This window comes from Chlorocebus sabaeus, chromosome 10, assembly GCF_047675955.1.
Source record: "Chlorocebus sabaeus isolate Y175 chromosome 10, mChlSab1.0.hap1, whole genome shotgun sequence".
Classification (NCBI taxonomy): Eukaryota; Metazoa; Chordata; class Mammalia; order Primates; family Cercopithecidae; genus Chlorocebus; species Chlorocebus sabaeus.
Genome location: NC_132913.1, coordinates 123,165,844 through 123,190,837, shown reverse-complemented (window position 1 = coordinate 123,190,837; position 24,994 = coordinate 123,165,844). Strand labels below are relative to the sequence as shown.

Sequence of the window (24,994 nt, the reverse complement as noted above, 5' to 3'; positions counted from 1 at the left end):
CATCTTCTGACCCAGGGAAGCGTGCTGCCTGGTAAGCTTTCCGAGTCTTTAGAGATGTTAGTGATGTCACAATTAAAAATCAACCAGGAAAATGAACACAATAAAAGATTATAAGAAAACAAAGGGCCAAGACCCATTGTTGAATTAAAACTAGCTAAATGAAATTAAAGGAGCAGCTACATTCATGTCTTAATAGGAGAAGAGAGAACTAGCAAAGGTGAGTGCATGTATCAACAATGGGAAACACAGTTCTAGGATTGTCACTCATAAGGAAAAATCAACACCACAGCGGATTCTAATTTGGGCTGAACAAAACCTAAACCAAAACGATCATGGGCAGATGGTACTTCTTTCTAAATAACGAAGAGACAATAATCTCCCCCCCTTTCTGCTAATCCATTGACCTTAATACCAATTCTGTTCTTAATCACCTGGCGACATGAGTGCAGCTGTGCGCGCTTCAGCTCATCACGAGAAAACCCTCAATAACTAAAACTTTTTTTCGTTATTTCACTCACTGTGACAGCATTTTAAGTTAATATAATTGTTTCGAATCATTACAGGAAAATAAATTGACAATAGCCTAAAGGAGAATTCCTATCAGAAACAAAAACCATATACCAAAAATAGTTTTCAAAAACAGAAACAACAAAGCTCCCTGTAGAAAGAGTAACATCCTGTTTTATGTTTAGTGTTAGCATTAGTCGTAAAGATGTGGGGAACACGAATACATTCTTAGCAATTAACTACAGAAATCCCAAACACCTTGCTGGTAGAGTCATCTCTACCTGGTAAACTCCTACAGATCCTACAAGATCCAGCCCGTTTACCCCTCTGTGAGGCCTTCATTAACTCCTTCCCATTAACTCAAGGACATTCAATTCACTCCCTCTTCTAGTTCTCTCATTAGTTCCTCCCACAAACATTTACTAAAATCTACGTGTCAAGCATGGTGTCTATAACTCTGCAGTACACAGAGGAAGGATCATGCTTCATGCCCAGGAAGGACTCACTAGTTAGAAGTGGCAGGCATGTATGCGAGGTTATTATTACACAGTGCGACTAGTGCTCTAATGGAGATATGCTGTGCAGAGAAATAGTCATATCTTCCCTCAAGTACCCAGTGAGGCTGTGATTCTCTCAATCGTTTCCATCTCCTCCAGTGTGCTACTGACCTGTGAAGACAGGAACTGTGCTCTAGTTAGCTCCAGCTCCCACTGCCTCGTGAACGCAGAACACACCATAGAAACGCAATATATGTTTGTTAACGCATTAGAGACTTAATAAGATTACTTAAAAAAACAAAACTACTGGTGCTTTATAATTGGGTCTTACAGCTCCAAACAAAAGGTATTTGTTAACTGTATAACCCAATAATTTGCTGCAATGTGCGTGTTAACAGTGGAGGACCTCTGGAGCAGATTTACTTTTTGAACATTCCCCTGGTGGCAGGATATTCCACCCCAAGTCATCAAAGAGAAAGATGTTAACAGGTGACCTATGCTGAAACTTGGGCTCCAATCTAAGGAAATAAACACAGCAGGACACAGACCCCGGGTGGCTTAGAAGGTTCCCTGGCTGACCTTCAGCACAGCTCTTCCATGTACCCCAAGTACAACTGCTCTGTCTCCAGGAGAATAATTTTAGCCCTAAACAAAAATAATGAGGAGTTTCCCAAATTGCTACCTGGAGTCATTTACAAAAAGCAAGCAAACTCTAGGAATATTCAATTGTAACAACAAAAGACTGTAGCTAATCAATAACAAAAAACTGTGATCAGTTCAAAACGTTTCAAATGAGAAACACTGAATTACATAGTTTCCTTACAAGTGTCCTTTTCAGGAACAAATCAAATTTAAAAATCAAAATTTATCAAATTGTTTCATTTAATTGCTGTGTCCTCACATTCTCCACTGAAGGTTGTTTGTTTAAAATGATTTAAAAAACAAAAACAGAAACAGGGTGCGGTGGCTCATGCCTGTAATCCCAGCACTTTGGGAGACCGAGGGAGTGGATCAAGAGGTCAAGAGATGGAGACCATCCTGGCCAACATGGTGAAACCACCTCTCTACCAAAAATACAAAAACTATCTGAGCATGGTGGCGGGCGCCTGTAGTCCCAGCTACTCCGGAGGCTGAGGCAGGAGAATCGCTTGAACCTGGGAGGGGGAGGTTGCAGTGAGCCGAGATTGGGTCACTGCACTCCAGCCTGGCAACGGAGAGAGACTCCACCAAAAAAAAAAGTCTATCACCCTACAGTAATAGAGTGATATAAATCAAGGGAATCAGAAATTAAAGAACAAAGCCACTCATAAAATGTGCTGTCAAAAATTAGTTGCAAATTACTAATTTTAAAAGCTAACCTCAGTAAGAGTATCAATGAATCACTTTATTACTGTAATCAATCCTCCCAGACAGCTAGAGAACACCCTAAAGACACCGAATGCTCTGGATGGGCAGAGCCAGTGTGGACTTCACTCCCAGCGCAGCTGGTTCCAGGGCCGGCCCGGAGAGCACCCACTGGGATGCAGAGCACGCACTGCAAGGGGACGTCCTACAGTGTCATTAATCATTTATTATTTGATCTTTCCTTGCATTAAATTATACCTGAGTCAACGGACTCTGCCTCAATATGTGTGTATCAGGTAACACGAAACTGCCCTTGATGTGACACAGGGTCTTTCTGCAAAGTCTGCTGGCTAGCTGCTATCCGCTGCAAGCCTTACATAGAGGGAGCAGCCCTGAACTCAGGGAGGCAACTGTTCTGCGTTAGGGGGAGGAACTGGGAAGAGCCTAAATAGACAAGTTCCAACAAGGATCAGAGAGTACAAGAGAATCGTCCTACAAAAGGTAGGTGTTCCAATCCTTTCATCCTTAACGCCTTGAGTTCAGAATACAGACAAACCAAAGGCACACATATGTAGGAGCCCGCGTGTGCTTTAAAAGAAGACTCCAGCCATCTTGCTTCCCTGTGCTAATGGAAATACCTTGCCTAAGCATTGAACGCTAAGAAGCCAAACAGACTATTTAATGCAATAATTACTTAGTCTTTAGTTTCCTGTAGCCAATTCAAAAATTTACTTAGCTGTTTTAAAGAAGATGGAAAGATTCTAACAGAAGGAAAACCTGCACCAGCTGATGCCATTTTTAATTTCGTTTATATTTGCAAGGACTCTAAATTTCAAACATTATGGCCAAGATGCAGGGAAAGCCAGTGGTGCTTCTCATGATGCTTATCATGTTGCAGATCTACGACAGTTTAGCTGTCAATCTAAAATCCAAAAAGGTCTGAGAATGGAAGGAACTTCTTTTCATAAATGGTTGGCAAATTATTTTGGTGGCAAAACCAGACTCTAACCTAACTGGCATGAGGCTATTTTTAATCACTATTTATTTCACTGAGGGTGGATATCTCAGGCTTTGCTGCAAAATACTAGTGTGTTATTACAGGGCGCCACCCGACCTCACAGGCAGTGTTCTACAACACACACCATTTTACTTTCCTCAGATACAAAATTTCGGAGTTCTACAAACTCACCTGTCCCCAGTGGTTTGGGGACCTGCATCCTATGGACATTTACAGGGAAACCGAGCTTGGGCTCTATTGCATCTGACTCTTATCTTAGAGACTTCTCATCTAAACTCAAAATCTTATACAGCACCTAAATTCTGAATAATTTATGTCCCAGGAAGCAAACATGTAAAGACTAGAGAAGTGTAATAAAATGAGAGGTTGTGATACCTGTGGGGACTACAACTTTTACCTGTAATAGACACTGGTATCACCAAAATCCTAAGAATATTGATATTTCAGATATTTTAGCCAAAGGCAAATAATTTATCCAGGTGAAACATGTAGTTTTTTTGAGTATGTGATTACTTAGAACTTCAGAAAAAAGTGAGGCCCTGGAGTTCTGACCATATGTGCTGTAATGCAGTTCATTAAATTTCCATTTTTCTATACAACTCACAATGCTAGTAATATTATGTCTCAGACCAAAGTAATTCCACCCAGAGAAGGACTGACCACAAAGAACAAACTGAGCATTACTATAAACATTCCAACACACGTCACCCCCTTACTACTCCAAATCTACTATCAATCCATTTGACCAGAGAGGAACTACCCAAACCCCAAATGCTTTTAACTTGTATCAAGAGGGACCACAACGAAACGCATCCTCTCTAAATCATGTCTGTGCCTTTCTCTTTCTCTCTCTGATACAAACTTGTCTGGAACCAAGGCAGCTAATTACTGTTTTCTTCAAAGTCCACAGAACAAAGATGCAAGCCTGCTATTAGAGAACTGGGACCTTCAGGTCTTAACTTCCTCTGAACGCCAATGATGACAGAAGCAACTTCGTGCAAACCAATTCTTTTAACAAAATAACACGCATCATTTTCTAATATTTTAAGAGAATACACGAAGGGAAGTTTCTGGAGGCTCTGACCCCCAAATGCTACCTACCAAAAGGTTAACTGATTCCTGCAGTGGAATACCATATCTGGCTGGAGATCCCTCCCTGCAAAGTCCCGGTCAGAGGACATAAGGGAACAGACACCTGCGGTTTCAGAACAGGCTGCAGGGCTGCAGTTTTCCTGCCCCTTTGCTAGTCTACATTACGAGGAAACAGATCCCGTCCCAGACTCGCTCTCCTCATTAAGATGCCACCTGGCAGGAAAGCTGCGGAGAGAGGCCTCCGTCCCGCCCTGCGCCCCACCACTGTAGTGAAGTGTCCTCACAGCCAGCTCAATACCGAGGGCCACAGAGTCATCTGAGGCCACACCACAGCATTCACAGATGGTAGCACCAACAGGGAGACGACTGCAGGCAGGGAGGGGCGCCAGGATGAATGCCGGCTTTTCCCACCCAGGCAGTGGCACCTGTGCGGCGTCGACCGGCGAGCCTCGGCTCCCTGGGACGGCCTCACAGGTGTCGCGGGCAGCCAGTTCAGGGCCCGCTCCCGCAGAAGGCCCAGCCAGAACGCGAGGGAGGTCGGCGCCGCCTGGCAAGGCGACCTGTCCCGGGTCAAGCTCTCCTTGATAAAGGTGGTGGACTCCGAGGGAAACTGGCACGCACAGCCAGGCGCAGGGGCAGCCAGAAAACCCAGGACCGCTGCGCCCTGCTGGGGAAAACCGAAATACCCGAGCTCACATCTCTTGAGGCCACGTGCCGGCTACCGACCCAGGAGGGCGGGTTCCATGGCCACTGCGGAGCCAGCAAGTCCCCATCACGCCCCTTCCCGTCCCGGGACCCCCGGCCACGCTGCCCACCTCTGCGCGGGGAGCCGTCGATGCTCTCGGCGCTGGACGAGTGCGCCTCGGCCGGCGGCCGCCGCAGGCTGAAGTAGCCGCGCGGCCGCGAGGCTCCGCTCCGTGGGGAGGGCCCGCCGCCCGGGCCTCCATCCCTGCGCGCGAAGATGCCGCTGAAGAAGCGCAGCAGCCGGTGTTCCGAGGCCGCGCCGGCCCCGGCCGCCGCCCGCGCGCGCTCCAGCCGCTGCAGGTCGCTGTTGTCTAGCGTGCGGTTCTTGCTCTTACTGCGCTCCCAACGCTCCAGGTCCGATAGCGTGTCGTTCTTGCTGAGCACCTCGCCCACGTCCAAGGTGTTGCGCTTCTCCGAGGCGGGCTGCGTGGCGGCCGCGGGCTCCAGGGTGGCCCCGGCAGCGGCCTCGTCATCTGGCGCCCAGGCCAGGCTCCCGGAGCTGCTGTGGCGCCTCCCGCCGCCCAGTGTCCCGCCCTGCGGCGCCTCAGGCCCGCTCCAGTGCCTGAAGCTCTGGCTCCGCCGCAGGGGCGCGGCCCGGGCCCCCTCCACGTCGGGGCTGCAGGGCGCGGGCGAGCCTCGTCCCTCCTCCTCCGCCCGCGCGCTGCTGGCCAGGTCCGCGGGCTCGAGGCCGCGTGCGCACGGCCGGAGCCGCCCCAGCTCCAGCTGCCCGGTGCTGCGGGTGCGGAAGGTGCGGAAATCCCATGCGCGCGGCCGGCGACCCTCCGGTTCCTCCGCACCCTCCGCGTCCTCGGCTTCCTCCTCAAGCCGCCCGGGCGCGTCCGGGGAGCGCGCGGGCCGGGGCCGCCGAGCGGGGCGCGGGTCCAGGCCGCCAGAGCCCGGCGCGGCCAGCTGCTCTTTCCTGACCATGGTCACGGAGATGCGGTAGACGGTCTTTCTGGGAGGCGTCCCGCGCGGCATCGCGTCCGCGGGTGGCGACGCGGGCTCGCCGCTGCCGTCCAACAAGTACATGTCGCCCGCGCACTGGGGCCCCACCGCATCCAGCGAGCCCGCGGGCTGGGAGGGCGCCGGGTCAGGCGAGGAGGGCAGGCAGTCCGGGAGTGTGGCCCACGCCCCCCGCTCGCCGCGAGGGCTGCACTCAGGCTGCGGGGAAGGCGCCCCTGGCACCCGCCGGCCCGTACGCCGCGCCGCCCGAGTGCCGGGGTCCGGGCCCGGGGCGCAGAGCCATGGGCCGGCAGGGCCAGGCGAGGCGGCCGGTCAGGCGCGAGAGCGCTCTCGCCGGCAGGTGCGGCCGCGGTGCGCAGGGCCCAGGGCGGGCAGCGGCGCCCGTGGCTTCATTGTCTACGACGCGGGGCCCGTGCGCATCCTCCCGACCCGGCAGCACAGCTCCGCGGTTCCGCAGCCTCCGCCACTCCCTGGGCTCCGGGACGCGCGGACAGCTGCGCCGGCTGCGACCGAAGGGTGGCGGGTGGCGGGCGGCGGGCGGCGGTTTAAAATGGAAACGCGCGCCGGGGCGGGGCGGGCGGCGGGGGCCGACGTGCAGGGACCGCGGGCCGCGCGCCCAGCCGGGCTGGCGGAGTCCCGGGAGCGCGGTGGCGGCGGCGGCGAGCGCGGCGGCGTGCAGGCCCAAGCGCCGGGATGGATCGGCGCAGCGCGGACCGGAGCCTCGCGGGGGGCCTAGACTAGCACCAGCCTGCACCCTAAAACCACGCACACTTTGGGGCTTGGCCTGCAAAAACAAAACTAGGGGCATATCTCACCTGCTGCGCGTTTATATGAGGCATCTTTCCTAACCATGCAGCCTCGAAGATGCAACTCACGTGACTCGTTTAAAAAACCAAGTGTCTTTGGTACCTGTTACCCCCAACCTCACCTAGGAACAAGTGGGCTTCCAGGAAGACAAGAACAAAGAGATGTGACTGTGAGGGGAGGGTGCTGTTTACACCAATGCCCTGCCAATGAAGGGCCAGAATCTGCCTCCTAACATAATTCTGTCTTGTTTTCATTTTCAATTAGCAATAATCTCACCCCAGATAAACTTCTATGGTACCATACTACCATACCATACCATACATACTCTGTGCAAAGCTTCTACAATAATCTCGTAGGGTTATTTTACCAATGTGTGGGGAAAGATTCCTCACAGGTAAGCACTTACTCCCCATGACGACAGACAGGAAAATACTGTGGTTAAGAGCAAGAAGACAGACGTGCCTGCCCGCAAGCCAGGCTTATCCACTGACAAACCACCTGCTTTTCCACCTGTAAAATAGGAGCGCCGATAAAAGCTCCTAAACTTTGAGCATTCTTGTGAAGATTAAATTGATTACAATCCTATGTACCAGGCATTCTGTGTACATGCTAAATATTCACCATTAATACTGAAAACTGAACTTCTCTTCCATCAAATCCCCCACTTCCTACCTGGTGGGCTGACAGATACTGGTCTTGGATATTATCTGAGGCCACACAATATTTAGACATAGGTGATCAACTTATCAGTTCCTCACGCTGTCTTAAACACAGACGTATTGTTTCAGAGTTTCCTTGATGAAAAGTTTCAGAAGGAAAAACACAGTGTCCCCTAATCACACCACATGCTTACACGACCTTCTCCAGACCTAGAAATGCCACAGCTTGCTACAGGCTGTTTCTGGGCAAGGTGCTGGTGGCCAGGCCAGGGGGAAGCACTACTTTGGGATATGCTATTTGCAGGCAGGGATTGTCAGGTGCCAACTTTCCCTACTTTAATCTTATTGTGGGGGTACCTATTGTGTTCACGGCACTGGAAGTGGCATAAAAATGAATTGGGCAAGCTCTCTTTTGAAGGAAGTTATAGAAGTTATAGCCTAGGAAATCTGGATTTTATGACAGTTTGAAATTTAATATTCAGATTTAATGAAATATATCAGAGTGCTAGGTGATTCACTTTATTTTTCTCGAAAGGATACTTTAAAATACACCTGACCACCCTCTGTGGCCTCGACCTCAACATGATTTTCACCATCATAGGGTCACACCTCAGCCTACCAGCTACTCAAACTTTAAAGGTTCTGGATGTGGTACCTCTGATTACGTCCTCATTGTAAGGAGGGGTTCCCAAGACAGAATCATTTTACCTTGAGTTTCAATAAAGAACCCCTCTTTGATAAGAACCAAGAACCCCCAACTTCCAGAGTGGGAGCCAGGCGGGATTCATCTGTCAGAATGGTTCAGAATGATAGCCTAATGCCCATCTGGTTAGAGAGATGCAGAGGCTTGGAGACAAAGGGCACTTCCCCAGGGCTACACAGCTCCTCAGTAAGGGTGAAATCTGGGGTTTGGGGGTCACACTGCCTGTGCTTTTTTTTTGTCTTAGTAAGCATCAGCATTCTGCTTTGTTGATAACAAAGACAAAAGTAAACATGTGAATATTACTAAACTCCAAGCAAATCAAATGTAAATGTTATCTTGACATTTCCAGGTAGCATTTTTAGCAAACTTTCAGACTCACTCATTTTTCTATTGGTTCATTTATTCATCGAATATATACTGAGTACCTACTGCAATGCTACACAGTGACAATACAGGGGTTCTGTCCTCAAAGAATTGACACAACACCCGAAAAATGCTAAGACTACGTGATTTTACCACAAAAGGACAGTGAGGGAGATAAAAGCTTCGCGATAATCCCAGAGACAGCTACAGTGCCATACCGTCTCTTTAATGATGAACACCACTAAAATTTGGCAAAAGTCTAAAATGTTATCACTGCAGCTGTACAGACTTAAAGGTCACCCAGGTCTGTAAGTTGAGAAACAGAGCAACATGGAAAGACAGAGATCTTTGCTACTGTCAAGCGTGGGACCAGAACCCTGGGCTCCTAACTTAGCCAGGTGCGGGAAGGGGAGATCAATTCCCACGATTTGAGACCATGGCTATGTTCAGATATTGAGATGAACTTTAATATGAAAGTAGCTTGTCCATAATTAAGATATGCAAATCTATCTCACTTGTTATCTGAAGCATTCATAGAGCCCAAAGTAAAAAATAAAGTAGTACTCCTTCAGGGCTAAAATACTGGACTGTTTGTCTCTCCCAATTACTGTACCTTTGTCTAGAATCCATCCCAGGTTTTGCACTTTGCCATATGAGATGAAGGCTGCAGAGTAGAAGAATCCATTCCATCCACCTTAGATGACACTGACTCTTCCAGGGAACCTCTTTCAGCCATAGCCAGTGTGTTTGTGATCCTTCAGCATTTCCACCTCAGAAGGAAGCACTTAGTTTCCATACCGATCATAATAATGCCATGTCAAGTGTGACTGTGGGTGCTGAAAAACCTGGTCACAGAGAATTGCCTTTCCCCACTGCCCTAGAGAGATGGGCTCTCCCGATGCAAAGAAGACACATGCTCCCGACATGTCACTCCAAAATCTAAATCCCCTTCTACAAAGCCAGACCAGTCTTTTTTGAAGAGGAAAAAAAAATCATAATACTATATATGTTCAGATGGCATTATGCTTTATTTTCCTGTGGTTTTTTAAACTGACTCCACTAGACTGTCATTTCTTGAATTTTTCCATGCCATGGAGCATATCACCATTTTTTTTTAAGCATGTAGTTGATTTCACTGCTACCTCAAAACCAAACAGCAGCCGGGCAATGCCTCCGTGCTGCAGGGACTAATGCTGCCCGCCCAAGAGAGGAAGACTGCAGAGGAGAGTTCAGGAAAGGTGCCAGCCCTAGCTAACCCCCATTCATCACCCTCAGCAGCTGGCTTCCCTCCCTTAGTTCCAACTTTATGAGATGCTTTGGCCACCCTCCCACGACTCCTCTGTCCCGGGTCATTTCTAGCGACCTATAAATCAAACATTCTCCTTGAGAATAGTATTTCCAAGTGTTGCTAGAGTCGATAAGCCTTATTTAAAGGAAACTTCTGGTAGCCAGTCAGCAGAGCCATCTGCTACACAGACTGGCTTTCCAAATAACAGAACCTGACAGCCAGTAATCACGTTTGCAGTATCTTAGCAGAACCGCGTCTGCTGACTGTAGAAACTGGCCAACCACTGGTTCTGCCCTGGCCCGAGCATGCCCACCCCGGGAGCCAACCAAGAGCCCCTCCATGGGCACATCAAAGGCTATTTTCTGGTAGCCAGTTGACTGACAGATACATGTAAGGAGAAGCAATTAGAAAGACAGTTATGTCTTATTAATACTTTTATATTTTTAGCATGAGACTCAAATTCTCATCTGAGAATGTCATGGTAGAATGGTTTCTAAGCTAAGATTTGCCATGATGCTCAGCTTCTAGGAACTGAAAATTCTGCATGCATCTCTTTGCCTGGCACACTCCAGCTGAACTCACTGGGGATCCCATTTTTCTCATTTTAAAAGCTGAAGGTTAAACGTGGAACTGTAAAAGAGATGAGGACTTGACCCTTATCTGCTAGTCGAGGAAGGACTGGTATGGTCTGTCTCTAAGGCAGGAACATTGATCCAGCAGGAAAAAAGACCCCAGAAGGTCCTCTGAGCACCTGCATCCTTCCTGTGTTTTTTCTTAAGGACCAACAACAGCAATTCCTGCCAACAGAACACTGGCCATTTCTATTGTGTATGAACACACCACCACACAGACAGCCTAGAGGGCAGTGGCAAGATCATAGCTCACTACAGCCTTGAACTCCTGGGCTCAAGTGATCCTCTTGCCTCCTGAATAGCTGGGACCACAGGCACATGTCACCACCCCTGGCTAATTTTTAAATTTTTCTGTAGAGAGGAGGGTCTTGCCTTGTTGCCCAGGCTGCTCTCGAACGCCTCGCCTCAGGGGATTCTCCCACCGTGGCCTCCTAAAGTGCTGGGATTTACAGGCGTGAGCCATCATGCTTGGCTAATGTTTTTTTTCATTTATTGTAAAGATGGGGGTCTCACTATATTGCACAGGTGGGTCTCCCTTGTTACGCCTGCACCTGGCTAAGGGTTGAGGTGGCATCACTCACACATACCTTATGCTCTGCGAATGGGAACTGCCACATTACAGAAGAAGAGGCTTTAGTTCTACCCACGCATGAGGAACACACGGGAGAGATTCAGGCCCAGTTTCCTTTCCTCCATGCAGCCAACAGGAAGCATCGGACCCCACACTGAGACTTCATTTCCACTTAAATAGGCCAGTGAGAAGCAAGCTTGGTTTTAAAGCAAGCCAGTAAGTGTCCGTTGTGAGTTGTGAGTAGATTCTTATTACCAAACAAAAGGAAAATATTAGGTATTTCTTGGTAGTTTTTCTTGCCAAGTGTCAGGCAAAGGTGACTTAAGATATTAAATCAGGCTGGGCATGGTGGCTCATGTTTGTAATACCAGCACTTTGGGAGGCCGAGGTGGGTGGATCACCTGAGGTCAGGAGTTTGAGACCAGCCTGGCCGACATGGTAAAACCTTTTTTATATCTGTGAAAATACAAAACAAAAATTAGCTGGGCGTGGTGCGTGGTGGTGTGTACCTGTAATCCCAGCTACCTGGGAGGCTGAGGCAGGCAAATCGCTTGAACCCAGGAGGCAGAGGTTGCAGTGAGCTGAGATCTTGCCACTGCACTCTAGCCTGGGCAACAAGAGTGAAACTCTGTCTCCAAAAAAATAAAAAATAAAAAAAAAGCTATATATTAAAATTCGATCTATTTAAGCATTGTTTTATAGAGCCAACACAAACAACACTGAGCAGCCACTTTGCAAACACAGCAGCTCCCAGTTCTGGCCACAGTTAGAGAGTCACCAAAGGAGCTCCCATCGACCATCCAGCCTTCGAGCTCAGGGACAGGAGGGATGCGGTCAAGGGTAACACACAACACTGCAGCTGTCTATCAGACAGCCTCCAAGCAGCTCTGGAGCTTGTGTGCAGAAAAACCAAGACATCCCTACAAATTATCTAATCTTCCTAGTATTAGGTACACAGGGGAACAGGCCTATTTGGTAACATTTTCCTCTACAGGATTCACGGGAGGGAACTCTTCTAATATCGCCATCTGTACGATGGTCTTCATGCAGACATTCCTTCTCAAAGCACAGGGAAGAGTCAGATTTGGATTCTCCTAAGAGCCTCCAGGAGTAGGAACGAATACCACAAACTGTCAGAGAACAATGACCTAAATATGTTTGACAACATCTGGATGTTTACCAAGCTTTTCTTTAGATCCACTGACCTCAAAGATTTAGAAAATCCATGACTTATATGAAAATCACATCGAGGCCACAAACGATGCCCTGGGAATTTCTGCCAGACCCATTACAAAGCCCAGCTTCTGGAAGAGCGTCATTTTACACAGTTCTCCCTTCTGCATCCCATCTGGGATTTGGCTGCAGAGATATCTGAAAACTCTTTCATCTGTGCCGAGGGGACTTGAATATTTGATGTATCTTTTTCCTCTAAATGTGGAAAACAAAATGCCTACGATGCCAGTTCAAAGCCCAACCCCAGGCCGCTGCTCCCATCTCAGCAGAGGGAGGGACATGATCGCTCCCCTTCCTTTTTTTTTTTTTTTTTTTTAAGACAGAGTTTCGCTCTTGTTGTACAGACTGGAGTGCAATGGTGCAATCTCGGCTCACTGTAACCTCCGCCTCCCAGGTTTAAGCGATTCTCCTGCCTCAGCCTCCCAAGTAGATGAGATCACAGGCACCTGCCACCACGGCCAGCTAATTTTTTTGTATTTTTAGTAGAGGCGGGGTTTTCACCTTGTTGGTCAGGCTGACCTCAAATGATCCACCCGCCTTGGCCTTCCAAAGTGCTGGGATTACAGGCATGAGCCACCACAGCCAGCTCCCCTTCCTCTATTAGCCAGTGTGTCCCTAGCTCCGTGTTCCCCAGGCTTGGAGGAAAACACATGAGGGGCTGCTGGGAGCGGCAGCTACCCGCCCTCCTAGTTGGAATGTGCCTGGGAGCTCTTAAGAAAGAACTGGGTCCCCGGGATCACGTCTGACACAGTAAGATGGAATAAAACCTCTGCTCGCCATGTACCAGTCAGCAGTGGCCAGGAGCACTGAGCACGGTGAAGGGTTCTCGCAGCAGGGCAGGGGGATGAGGGACACAGAGGCTAGGTGTGAGCCCCGAGAACCCCAACTCCTGCAGCTGCTGAGCACCTTTGCTGAGTTATGACACCATGCTATCTTTCCTCTGTCCAAAATCACCAACTTCGGCCAGGCATGGTGGTGCGCACCTGTAATCCCAGCTACTTGGGAGGCTGAGGCAGGAGCCTCAGCTTGAACCCAGGAGGCCGAGATTGCAATGAGCCGAGATGCCACCACTGCAATCCAGCCTGCGCAACAGAGTCAAGAAAAAAAAAATCACCAACTTCCATGAAGGCACAGACTGAGTGGGGAAATGATAAACTAAATTGTGATGGCCACACGATCTACATTACTTCAAAACCACTGTGAGTCCTCCCCTCCAAAGACGCACTCTGTCCCGAGGAGTGTGGCTGAAGGTGGGACCTGGTTGGTTACGTACCAAGACTTTCCAAATCTGGAAAAGGAGGTTAACTCCTCATCAGCTCAGCTCTGCGCACTGACTGAGGGATCAGAGGCAGCCTGCACAGACACGCTCTAAAGCCATGCCACAAGTTAAGATGTGACTGCCTGGCATGGCACTGAGTGGATACACCAAGCTGGGATTCATGTGCCACCACCCTGGGTCCCGTTTTTCCTGGTCACTGCCTCACAGTCACTCCACCCTAAAGGAGCTGAGTAGGGTGGTCAGCCTGGAGGTGGAGGGCCAGGCCGTGTCGCCTCCTCAGCGCCATGGTCTTCTCCTTCCGTGAGTTCCTGGGGCCTCCTCCCATGGCCACACCCCAACTCACCCAGGATAATGCTGCCCTACAGTCTTGGCCTCCAAAAGCCCTTTCTCTGCCCACAGCTCCCAGGTTGGCCATCCTTTCTTTCTGGAGCTTCCCCTCCAGCTGTAGGGGAGCTGACTGTCATGCATCCTTTCCATTCCAACTCAGAGCTGCCTCCTGGCACCTCCTCCTCTGTCCAACGGAGGCCAAGGGATATCACTGTATCACTGTCCACTCCAGACACGGCCCCACCCGGACCTGGCTCCTGTAACACCCCACCTGGGCATGCCCTAAAGGCGGATCTGTACAAACTCCAGCGCACTGGACCAGTGTTCTCCAAGTACGGCCCACAGATCAGCAGCAGGGGCTTCACCCGGAAACCTGACCCCACCCCGAGATGCCCCACGTCTCCCGGAGATTCAGGTGAGCACGAGCATCGGAAGCCCCAAGTCCACCTCACGAAGCCCAGCTGCAGACGCACACGTGTTGGGGCTGCTTCCAGCATCCCACAGCCCCACCACCCCCACAGCCCTGGCCAGCCCGTTTCCCATTCCTAGGATTCCTTGACACTATCACTGCCCCATCCCCTCAGTAGGATGGCCCCCGGCCATGACTTCAGAGCTCCCTCAATGTCCTGCCTCCCGCCCACACCCAACTCTCTGGCTCAGAGTTGGCAAATGGACCCTGCACCCTCAATCACAATCACTGCCTTTCCTTCACTCGGCAGAGGAGAACACTCGATTACATCCCACTTAACAGAAAACACAAACGGCCTGCCTCTCCGCCCTCCCTCCAGCCCTCCCTCCAGCCCTCCCTCCAGCCCTCCCTCCAGCCCTCCCTCCAGCCGTCCCTCCAGCCCTCCCTCCAGCCCTCCCTCCAGCCCTCCCTCCAGCCGTGCCTCCAGCCGTCCCTCCAGCCGTCCCTCCAGCCCTCCTTCCAGCCCTCCCTCCAGCCCTCCCTCCAGCCCTCCCTCCAGCCCTCAACAAAAGCCTGTCCTCCACCTGCCAATCTCTCCCCACTTGCGTATCTGTCTGAACTACCCGAAGAGTCCACTCTCTCTCTACTGGTCACAGCCTCTTCATCCATCCCGGGATTCCCACAGCACACGCGTCCTTGCTGACCCACCCCCAGACACAGCCTACTCGCAGGAAACCATCCTTACTCTTGCAATCAGAGTCTGAGGGTACAGTTCTGTTTGGAGCCCTCAGTGAGTCCCTGTCACCTGCAGAATAAAGCATCCATTTCCTTAACCGGTATTCAAGGCCCCTGACACTCTCCAGTCTCCCCAGTTGCACTGAGTGGCTAAGAGGCTGAGGTCCAAGGCCACAAGGATGCAAACCACATGTGACCTCGGGAAAGTGACCTTGAGGCTCTGCATCAGGTTTTCATTTCTGCAAAAACGAGACAATAACAATACAGTAGCTGTGACAGTAAGATGTGATGATGTATGGGAAGCATCTGCTCCAATGCTGAAAACCAACAGGGGCTGTTTCTGCTGCATCCCAGGATTCCCCATCTAAACACACCAGTGTCCTTTCTAGTTCCCAACCACACCATACCCAGTCTCGCCACTGTCTCCTGCTGGCACCAGCAGGGTGGAGCTCAACTCTACACATCACTGGGGCCTGGAATGAGGAGTCCCCAAGCTCTTTCCCCTGCTGGCTCTGACCCCTTCTTCTCCCCTCACACCTGGGCACATCTGGGCACACCTGTGCACACCTGGGCATCTGTCACCCTGCCCTGACACTTCCATTTATAGAACCCCCTCCTTCAGTCAAGGACAACTTCTATCTCTCACCCTCAAGCCCTTATCAATGTTCTGCTTAATAAATGCGGCTTGGTGGTTGACTTAATCAATCCAGGTAATGCCTCAGTCATGTTACCGACAACAAGGCTGGTCAACTTGTGCTAAACCCCCAGGAAGCCCATTTACCCTTCCACACAGTGCCTCCCCCACCACGACCGCGCAAGTTTATCTATGAAGTCTCCAGTGGTTAGGGAAAGACACAGAGAAGAGGGTGATTCACTTCTTCCCCTGGCCACAAAAATCCTCGGCGCAGCTGATCTTGGGTGGCCGCCCCCCTGAGAAAGCCTGTCCCTCCCTCCCTCGGTGGAAAACATGAAAACACACTCACTGTGTGTGCTGAGGGGTGGGGAGCATCCCAGAGTGTGACTGCCTGGGAAAAGTCAGACTGGTGGCAGCTGCTTCATTTCAGGGAATGGGATGCTGGTCAGACAGAGAGGTCTGCAGCCTTGAGGGACCCATGCAGGGGTGCCTGTGGGCCCGTTCCTTCCCTGCCCACCCCACCAGCCTGGGCCCATGCCAGGCCCACCGCACAAGGAGCCAGATGTAGATTCACAAGTCCCTGACCCTCCCAGGACCAGAGGTGGCTGGCTGGTTCCCCAGACTTCGCATCCAAGGGCTTATCTGCAGAGGCCAGGGCCCCAGCTGAGAAACAAAGAAATATACACTATTGATCCAGGGCTTAGAAGATCCATTAAGAAACGGAATACTTGGAATAACTGAGAACTGTTTACAGAGAGGATAATAATTGAACCCATCCCCAGAGTTGATGCAGGGATCTGACAGCTCTCGGCACCTGGACCTGCACAGGTTCTCAAAGGAATGGTTGCTGTGCTTCAAATAGCACCTTCAGGGGAGCTGTAAAGGGACCCCAAGCAGAGCATCAACGTCTGGGAAGTGACCCACAAAGACACGTGTTCAGATAGCACCCTGACTGTCAAAGGATTTCCCCAGAAGCCACAGTTGTTGGAAATTTTGAAAAAGGTGACAGGTTCAGCCTGCTCAGCTGACGCCCCTTCCCAATGCACCAAGAGCAATGCTTAAGGAGGACGTGGTGGCACTTCAGACGTTAATTCAGTTCATCCATTCTACCCCCAAAGTGCCCCGGAGAGGTAGGTACTATTACTATCCTGATTTTACAGACACAGAAAAACATCAAAAGTCAGCCACAGGTTAAAAGGGTCCCTGGATCTCACTGTAAAGGGTGGGGCTGGATTGAAGTCCACGACCCACTCATCAGATTCACAGAAACACACAAACTCTTCTCGGCGGGGTGTGGGAATCCAGCTCTAGGGCCTTCCCCAGGGCAAGCCCAGAACAGCAGGTGGATTTGCAAAAGGAGGCCGGCGTGGAAGTTGGCAGGGCGGGAACAATGGAGGGCCTCTCAAAGGAAAGCGAGAGCTGTACATTTTGCTGGGCTGCTTCAGAGTGAGAGCAGGAAGGAGGAAAGAGGAGGGAGGGAGGAAAGAGGAGGGAGGGAGGACAGAGAGAAAAGCAATGTGCTAAAAGAGCTTTCGGAGAAAGTACTCAGAAATGGTAGTCAAAAGGGGTAAAACACCAACAACAAAAACAGAAGGTCCCTCACTGGTATTCCAAGGGGGAGGGTGCTGAAAACTCAAGGCTGATTGGGGTAAAACAGGCTCCCATTTCATTTGAATGTCAAAGGACAAAGGAACAGCCCAGTGATTAGGATTATCTCCCAAATCCCACCCTCACCAGGAAGTCCCCAGTTTCCTTCCAGAGTTCCTGGAAAGGCTGGGCAGGTGTTCCTTGAGCTGGCTCTGCCCCGCCAACAGCTCCAGGGAAGCCCAGCCTTGTCCACTGCCCAGGTCTCTCTTTTGAGCCTGTCCACCCCTCCACCCCTGCTGGGCGCGTGCCCCCAGCACCCTCTCACCCGACACTCCACTGCACACCTCCTCCCAGACTCTTGACCTCGACCCCGGGAGGCTGCAGGAACGTCTTTCAATTGTAGATGTCTCTTTGCTAATGCGGAAATACTCACTTATAAAGCCATAAATTCTTCCCATCCGAAGCATTCCGGATATAATTAGAGCAGTACCAAGGCCTGGGCCTTCAAAAAATCGCTTATTTCTCCGAACACATCCAGACCTTTCGCAGGTCTGTCAACCCAGACCCTTCCAAGGAAAATATCAGCACCATTATTTCTAAAGCTGGTAATAGAAGACATTTTGCTAATAGAAGAAGGTAGGCACAAACAAGAAAAAAATGCCTTGCAAAAGTGTAAAGGAAAAAAATTCCATAAATATTTAATAGGCCACCAAGGTTTTAATGCCCTTCACTCCCAATAGAAAGATTTTAATGTTCATAACATTTGAAGCCATCACTGTACGAGTTTACCAGCGTTGACCTAACAAGGTACCATGGGCTGTGTGGTTCAAACAACAGACACCTATTTATTCCAGTTCTGGAGCCTAGAAAGCCAAAATCAGCACAGCGTGGACAGGGCTGGTCTCTTTCGAGGTCTGTTGGCTTGGACATGCCGTCTTCTCCCTGTGTCCTCACATGGTCTTTCCTCTGTGTCTGTTTCTTAATCTCCTCTTCTTACAAGGACACAGTCTTACTGGATTAGGGCCCACTCTACTAACCTCATTTTGACTCAGTCACCTCTTTCAAGAACCTGTCTCCAAATAGAATCGCATTACGAGGCACTGGGGTTAGGACTTAAAACACACACATTCTGGGAGGCACAGTTTAGCCCACAGGAATCCACCATGGTTATGGAATAATCACACCACTGCACTGGGCATGGTGGCTCACAGCACTTTGGGAGGCCGAGGCTGACGGATTACCGGAGGTCAGGAGTTCAACACCAGTCTGGCCAACATGGTGAAACCCCATCTCTACTAAAAACATAAAAAATTAGCTGGGCGTGGTGGTGGGCGCCTGTAATCCCAGCTACTCCAGAGGCTGAGGCAGAACAATCACCTGAACCCGGGGGCAGGGCAAGGGCAGGCAGAAGTTGCAGTGAGCTGAGGTCATGCCATTATATTCCAGCCAGGGAGACAACAGGGAAACTCCATCTCAAATAATAATAATAATACTAATAACACCACCATAACTTACTCTTAAAGTAATGGGAACATTCAGTGTGTAACAGTCACATCTGGATTCACAGAAGGCCTTTTTCTCAATAAAAACTCAAATAGCGACATAAACAAGGTCACGTATTGCACAACTCAACACCAGGCCTACCCAGTGCCCTACAACTGAAGCAGCAGTTATAAATCGGAAAGAAACTCAGGACTGAGAGAGACAAGATCTCCCGTGTCTGAGGATGAAGTCCAGAGGCTTCCAACTGGAAGAAGCAGAGAGTCCCTCACGGCTCAATTTCACTGTGATACTCTTGGGGAAAGCAGAGACGTTGGAAAGTAGGAAAGTTAAAAGTACATGTGTGAGAGCTCGGTCAGCTTATCGGGACTGTGGTTTCCACTTTTCAATGGAATATTAATTGGATTCATTTAAAGTCATGCATGTCTTGCTCAAATATTAAATCATAATCCATGTGACTGTGGTCAGCAATTTCAGCGGGGACTCCTACTGCAGAACTGAACAGGATGCCTTTCCTTTTCCTTTCTGTTATGTTAAAGGACTGCAGCATTATGTTATAAATAAAGTTTTGGTGCCGCAAAAGAAATAGCACTCAAATATAAAATTTTCTTTTTAATTCTCAGCAAGGCAAGTTACTTCCATAGAAGGGTGCACCCTTAAAGATGGAGCAATGGTGAGCGCGCACTTGGACGAGGGAGGGAAGGGGGTTCCTATCCCTGATGCATGTGGCCCCTGCTGCGGTGTCATTCCCCTATTGGGTTAGACCGTACAGGCTAAATTAATTCCGACTGGCTAATTTAAAGAGAGTGACAGGGTGAGTGGTTTGGCGGCAAAAATAGTTATGCAGGGTGGAGAATGGTCAGGGCGGAGCAGGAAGCAGGTAATCTGAACGAGTCAGGGTGGAGTAGGTGATTGAAATGAGTCAGGGTGGAGCAGGTAATTAAAAAAGGTTGCTTTATGAGAAAGTTAAGTTTAAAAGTAAAAGGCAAAGAATTGAACATACTGACATATTGATTCTTCGAAAAGAAATTTAGAACCCATATCTAACAATTAGCTTCATGTAAACCCAAGTCTTAGACTTGAAAATGATGTTTGTTCTCCCACGTAGCCTTAAAACAAGCATACAATGCCTGCCCTGCAAAAAAAAGTTGTCTTCTTGAAAGCCGAATATCTGTCTCCATCACGGTACAAAGCACCAAGATAAATGAAAGCAATATTCTCTACTGCTTGTCCTCATTAGCCATCATCAGCAGGAGCGGCCCCCTGAGGCCAATCAGAATGGGGGCTGCAGTCTTCCTGGTGAAGAAGAACTCCAGTGCCCTTGCAGGGAAGGAAGAAATGTGCGATGGACTGCTTTCCCTGGACTCTGCATTTCTCTGGCTTTCCTGGCAGAGTGCGTACAGCCCTGCTAGTTACTTATTAGAAGTATTGGAGCTCCAACAACTGCCTTGCCACATCCTGCACTGCCCCCTCCCTTTTCCATGCAAAACCCAGGGTCATATTCCAACAAAGATTCTTCCACAGCATCCAGGACGGTGCCTCACTTTAAAAAAAATAATAATAATAATAATCTTGGAAATTTCTACTGAATAAACCTAATCCTGAAGAAATCATGCTTTTGGAAATGTGTTAAAAATACACGCATGGCACTACAGATCCCTTCTTTAAGGAATCTTGTTCCATGTGGACTTGTAGAGTGACACATGGGGCACCTGCTTTGCTGGAACGCAGTGAACTGCCCGGCCTGGGATCCCACTCACAGGCAGCCTTGCTAGAGAAATGTTTTCACAGCTACTAACTCATCAGATACAGGTACTCAACACAGGTCAGATATTCCCATCTAGGGGCGGGGAGTATTACACTGGTGAAATACCGGAAAAGGGATCAAAAGTAAGACTAGAGAGCCCATGAGGCAATAAAGGACTGGACACCTGGGTTGTCCAGGTGTGATTCTGCAACACTTAAAAGAGATCCCTGGGCATTACCAACATCGAAATTACCTAGAAAGAAATTCAGGCCACATCACTTTCCAGCTTTCCATCTATTGTCTTTTTCACCTACTCGATGTATTAATACACACCACAAGGAATGCATACACCAGGCTACGAAATTGTGATCTCCCAATGGAATAAAGTGCTTTAAAGAACAAAAATGGAGACAACGACCTGTCTACCTTCCAGCTTCTGTACACTTAATTAATTCCATGTTCAATTCCGGCATGAATAAATTTTCAAAGCTTATGTCTCCTGATAAATCTATGCTGACCTTGTACCAAATGCACAAATGCTTCTGTTAACACACAACTCAAAAAAAAAAAAAAGAGGATCATTCTGGATATAGTAATTAATATTCTTTATTCGTGAAAGAGCTTTGTTTAAAACGGTACGATTCAATCAGAAAGTCATTTTCTTTCCGAGTTTGCTGGCCTTCCGATATGAATGCAAATCGTGGTGACAAAGACAACACAGGGATTGAAAACACACTGCCTACTCCTTATAATTGTTTAATCTGGCTCCAGATATAGCTGGGAGATTCTAATTGAATATTTTGAATATTTTTATTCCGATTTTCTTGAGACCATTTGCCTACGTGAAAATAAAGCAGAGACTAGTGATGGAGACCTTTCTGATGAAATTATCATCAAGCACTGTCATTTGATAAGAGAAAGAAAAAAGGACCTTAAAAATCCTGTGGGTATGATTAGAAGCATGTCATCTTTAGAAGTGGCTGGGGGGACTACTGACTACTAATAACCTAGTTCACGTCACTTTAAATGTGTCACCGTCTTGAGATGGCTTTATCTCCACTAACAGACACGTCGGGACATCTGAGGATGATCTGACTTGGTGAGCCATTCTTTACTTTTGGTCTCTACACTGCGACAGCAATGCACCTATTAAAATATTTCTTGTCATCATTCAATCAGTGGCGTAGAATATTGTGCCCTTTCTGAAGCCATCATTTATTAAAATATCCAATTGGAAAAGCTGTTTCCCTTATCTTGCTATTGTAGTTACACAGTTAAGCAACCCCAGCTGTGCAGGAAATACCACGGCAGTGAAGACATCATTGAGCATAGAGGAATCAATTGGGGTTCCTGTCAAAGATGTCACACGCCACAAAGAGGCCAGGGGATAAAACACAAACACCCACGTCACACTAAGCACACAGTTATATACAGAATCCCTTCATGGGTCTCTGTTGTCCTGTCCCAGTCCAGAATGAAATAAGCAACGAATGAACCTAAAGGATACTGATTAAAATCTCCTCTAGGTAACCGTCCGATTCCTCTTCTGGTTCTGTATCTGTACTTTCTAAAATTAACATGGACTGTTTTTGTTTTGTTTGGTTTTTGAGATGGACTCTCACTCTGTCACCCAGGCTGGAGCACAGTGGCGCAATCTCAGTTCACTGCAATCTCTGCCTCCCGGGTTCAAGCGATTCCCCTGCCTCAGCCTTCCAAGTAGCTGGGATTACAGGTGCCCAACACCACGCCTGGCTAATTTTTGTGTTTTTAACGGAGATGGGGTTTTTTAGTAGAGACGGGGTTTCACCATGTTGGCCGGGCTGGTCTTGAACTCCTGAACTCCAGTGATCCACCCGCCTGGGCCTCCCAAAGTGCTGGGATGACAGGTGTGCGCCACCGCGCCCAGCCTGGGATCATTTAGTTTCTGTTCGACTCTACCCTTGAGTTCTCTTCCCTGATGTTCAGTGACGGCTCTGAAATGATGACGTGGCGTCTTCTGAATCACACGGACTCTCCTCCCCCAGCCTGATAGAGGCTGCTCTCTTAACATGGACTCAGTGCTGTCAACCCACAGACAGGTGACCAGGTGACTTGCTTAGGGTGGCTGTTGGAGGCTGATGGGCCTCTAAGGGGCAGGAAGCATGCAGAGGACAGGGGGTCTCCAGGGACACAGTGGCCCGGGGCAGGGCGGGGGAAGAGGGGCCCTCAGGGCTGCGTGGGCAGAAGGCTGGAAAGTGGCCAGATAACTAAGATGGCCATCTCCTGATAAGCATGGAAGCCAGGACCCTGTCACAGGGCCACAGAGAGGTGGGCTGCTCCCAGAGGGACACAGGACATTCAACCAAGCTTCCAGTCAGCCAGTCAGGGAAGTCACTATAAAAGCTGCCTCTGCCACCTGGAGAGCTGATCAGCTGGTCTCCTGCCCAGTCCAGGGGTCTTTCAAATGAAATTAAGTTTGCCCCCTTCAATATGGTCTAGGATTTGCGATATCCTGTATTTCTCAATTATAACCATTAAAAAAGCAGAAAGTTCAAAAAACAAAAAGGGTGCCCCAAACCCTAAGAATTTCATACCAAAAGACACTTGCTGTAAAACAGGGCTCCTTCTCACCAAGACAAGCTGTCTTCTGGGTGCCATGCTGCCTTTATATGCCTGTCCCTCCCCGTGGACCTCTTTATCCTTTCTGGAACAAGATACGAGTATAAATATAAATCAACCTGTCAATTATGATGAAAATCTCTTTAGCTTAGATTCCTAGAAGCACAATTCCTGAGTCAAAGGAAGCCAACATTTCATACATCCACATTTCCAAACAAGTGTTTACAAAGGTTTCCATTCCCACCATCATTATTTGGGGGGCTCACTGTGACCCACTCCCAGCCCACCCACCAGCACACAGGCTTAACCTGCCAACAGTCACAATGTGTCTAGAGGGCTGAATCTGTCTATGTCGTCGTCGTCACTGTTTTTAGTCTTTGCTGATTCGTTCAGTAACAGCGTTTCAGATTAATTCGTTTTTGTCTATTTGCCTATGGGAATCTTCGTGTTTTTCCAATCTATTTGTATGGGCTGTTTAAACATCAGGAATAACCATTTGTCTGCAACATTCCCTGCAAATATGTTTCCCTTAAACTTGTCAAAATGAGGATTGGAGTATGTCAAAAACAAAACATGTTAGGAACATTGCTGATGCAGATATCTGGCAGATCGTTTTCTCAGTGGTACTAGATCTCCTTCCTGTTTATCATCACCCATTGAGTCGTTCCCTACCTCGTCCACCAGATTCCTCGGCCTGTGACCACTGCCTGCAGGGGTGTCTCTCTTTTTTTTTTTGAGACGGAGTTTCACTCTGTCGCCCAGGCTGGAGTGCACTGGCTGGCACAATCTCAGCTCACTGCAACCACCGCCTCTCAGGTTCAACCGATTCTCCCACCTCAGCCTCCCAAGTAGATGGGACTACAGAAGCATGCGACCATGCCCAGATAAATTTTTATATTTTTAAGAGAGACCGGGTTTCACCATATTGTCCATGCTGGTCCTGAACTCCTGACCTCAGGTGATCCACCCACCTCAGCCTCCCAAAGTGCTGGGATTACAGGCGTGAGCCACCGTGCCCAGCCAGGGTCTCTATCTTGGCTGTCTCCTAACGGTGCCACACATCTCAGAGGCTGCTCTGCCAGACCCAGTTCTTCCAGAGCACATACTAGCTCTTTTTACAGGACATTCCTTTAATAAGTCTTTCTAGAGTTTTACTTGAAGCTAAGCTCACAGGTTTGTAATCTGAGAAAAACACACTTTTTCCTACTCTGAAAATTGGTACGTTTTTGACATTGAGTTTTCTGTGCCCTATTTGCCAAGGTTTTCTTCAGCAGAGCAGGGTAAAGAGCAAGCTAATTTCCAGGAACACTCCGGACCTCAGAAGGCACCACTTGCCACAGCATGAGACTGCAGAGTTTTATGTGTTCTTCTTGGCTGCATCCCCCGTGCCTAGAACTGAAACAGAGCATGCTCAAGTAACACATAATGGATGGATGGGTGAGTGGGCAGAGGAAGGAGAGGAGGAAGACATGGATGTCTAGGTGGCTGGAAGGATGGAAGGACATAAGGGCAGATGGACAGATGAATAAACGAATGAACAAACCCAATCCCCAGAACTCACTCTGTGGCCCAGGCTGGAGCGCAGTGGCACCATCTTGGCTTGCTCCAACCTCTGCCTCCCGGGTTCAAGTGATTTTTCCTGTCTCAGCCTCCTGAGTAGCTGGGATTACAGGCACGCGCCGCCAGGCCCAGCTAATTTTTGTATTTCTAGTAGAGATGGGGTTTCTCCATGTTAGGCAGGCTGGTCTCAAACTCCT

The 24,994-nt window shown here is 49.1% G+C and overlaps 1 protein-coding gene across 9 annotated transcripts in view; it reads right to left on the bottom strand.

The window, feature by feature from the left end:
• AGAP1 (ArfGAP with GTPase domain, ankyrin repeat and PH domain 1) overlaps nucleotides 1-24,994 on the bottom strand; it is a 642,723-nt gene that overhangs the window by 460,956 nt on the left and 156,773 nt on the right. For 3 of the 9 annotated variants that reach the window (XM_007966733.3, XM_073020154.1, XM_073020152.1), the window contains exon 1: nucleotides 5,274-6,682. The exons of 3 other annotated variants lie outside the window; for them this stretch is intronic. In XM_007966733.3, the coding sequence (XP_007964924.1) occupies nucleotides 5,274-6,231 (958 nt within the window). In that variant the 5' untranslated portion in view covers nucleotides 6,232-6,682. Of the gene's footprint in view, nucleotides 1-5,273; nucleotides 6,685-24,994 lie in introns of those variants that run through there. 3 more of the 9 variants (XM_073020151.1, XM_073020153.1, XM_073020155.1) reach the window with 2 other exon arrangements.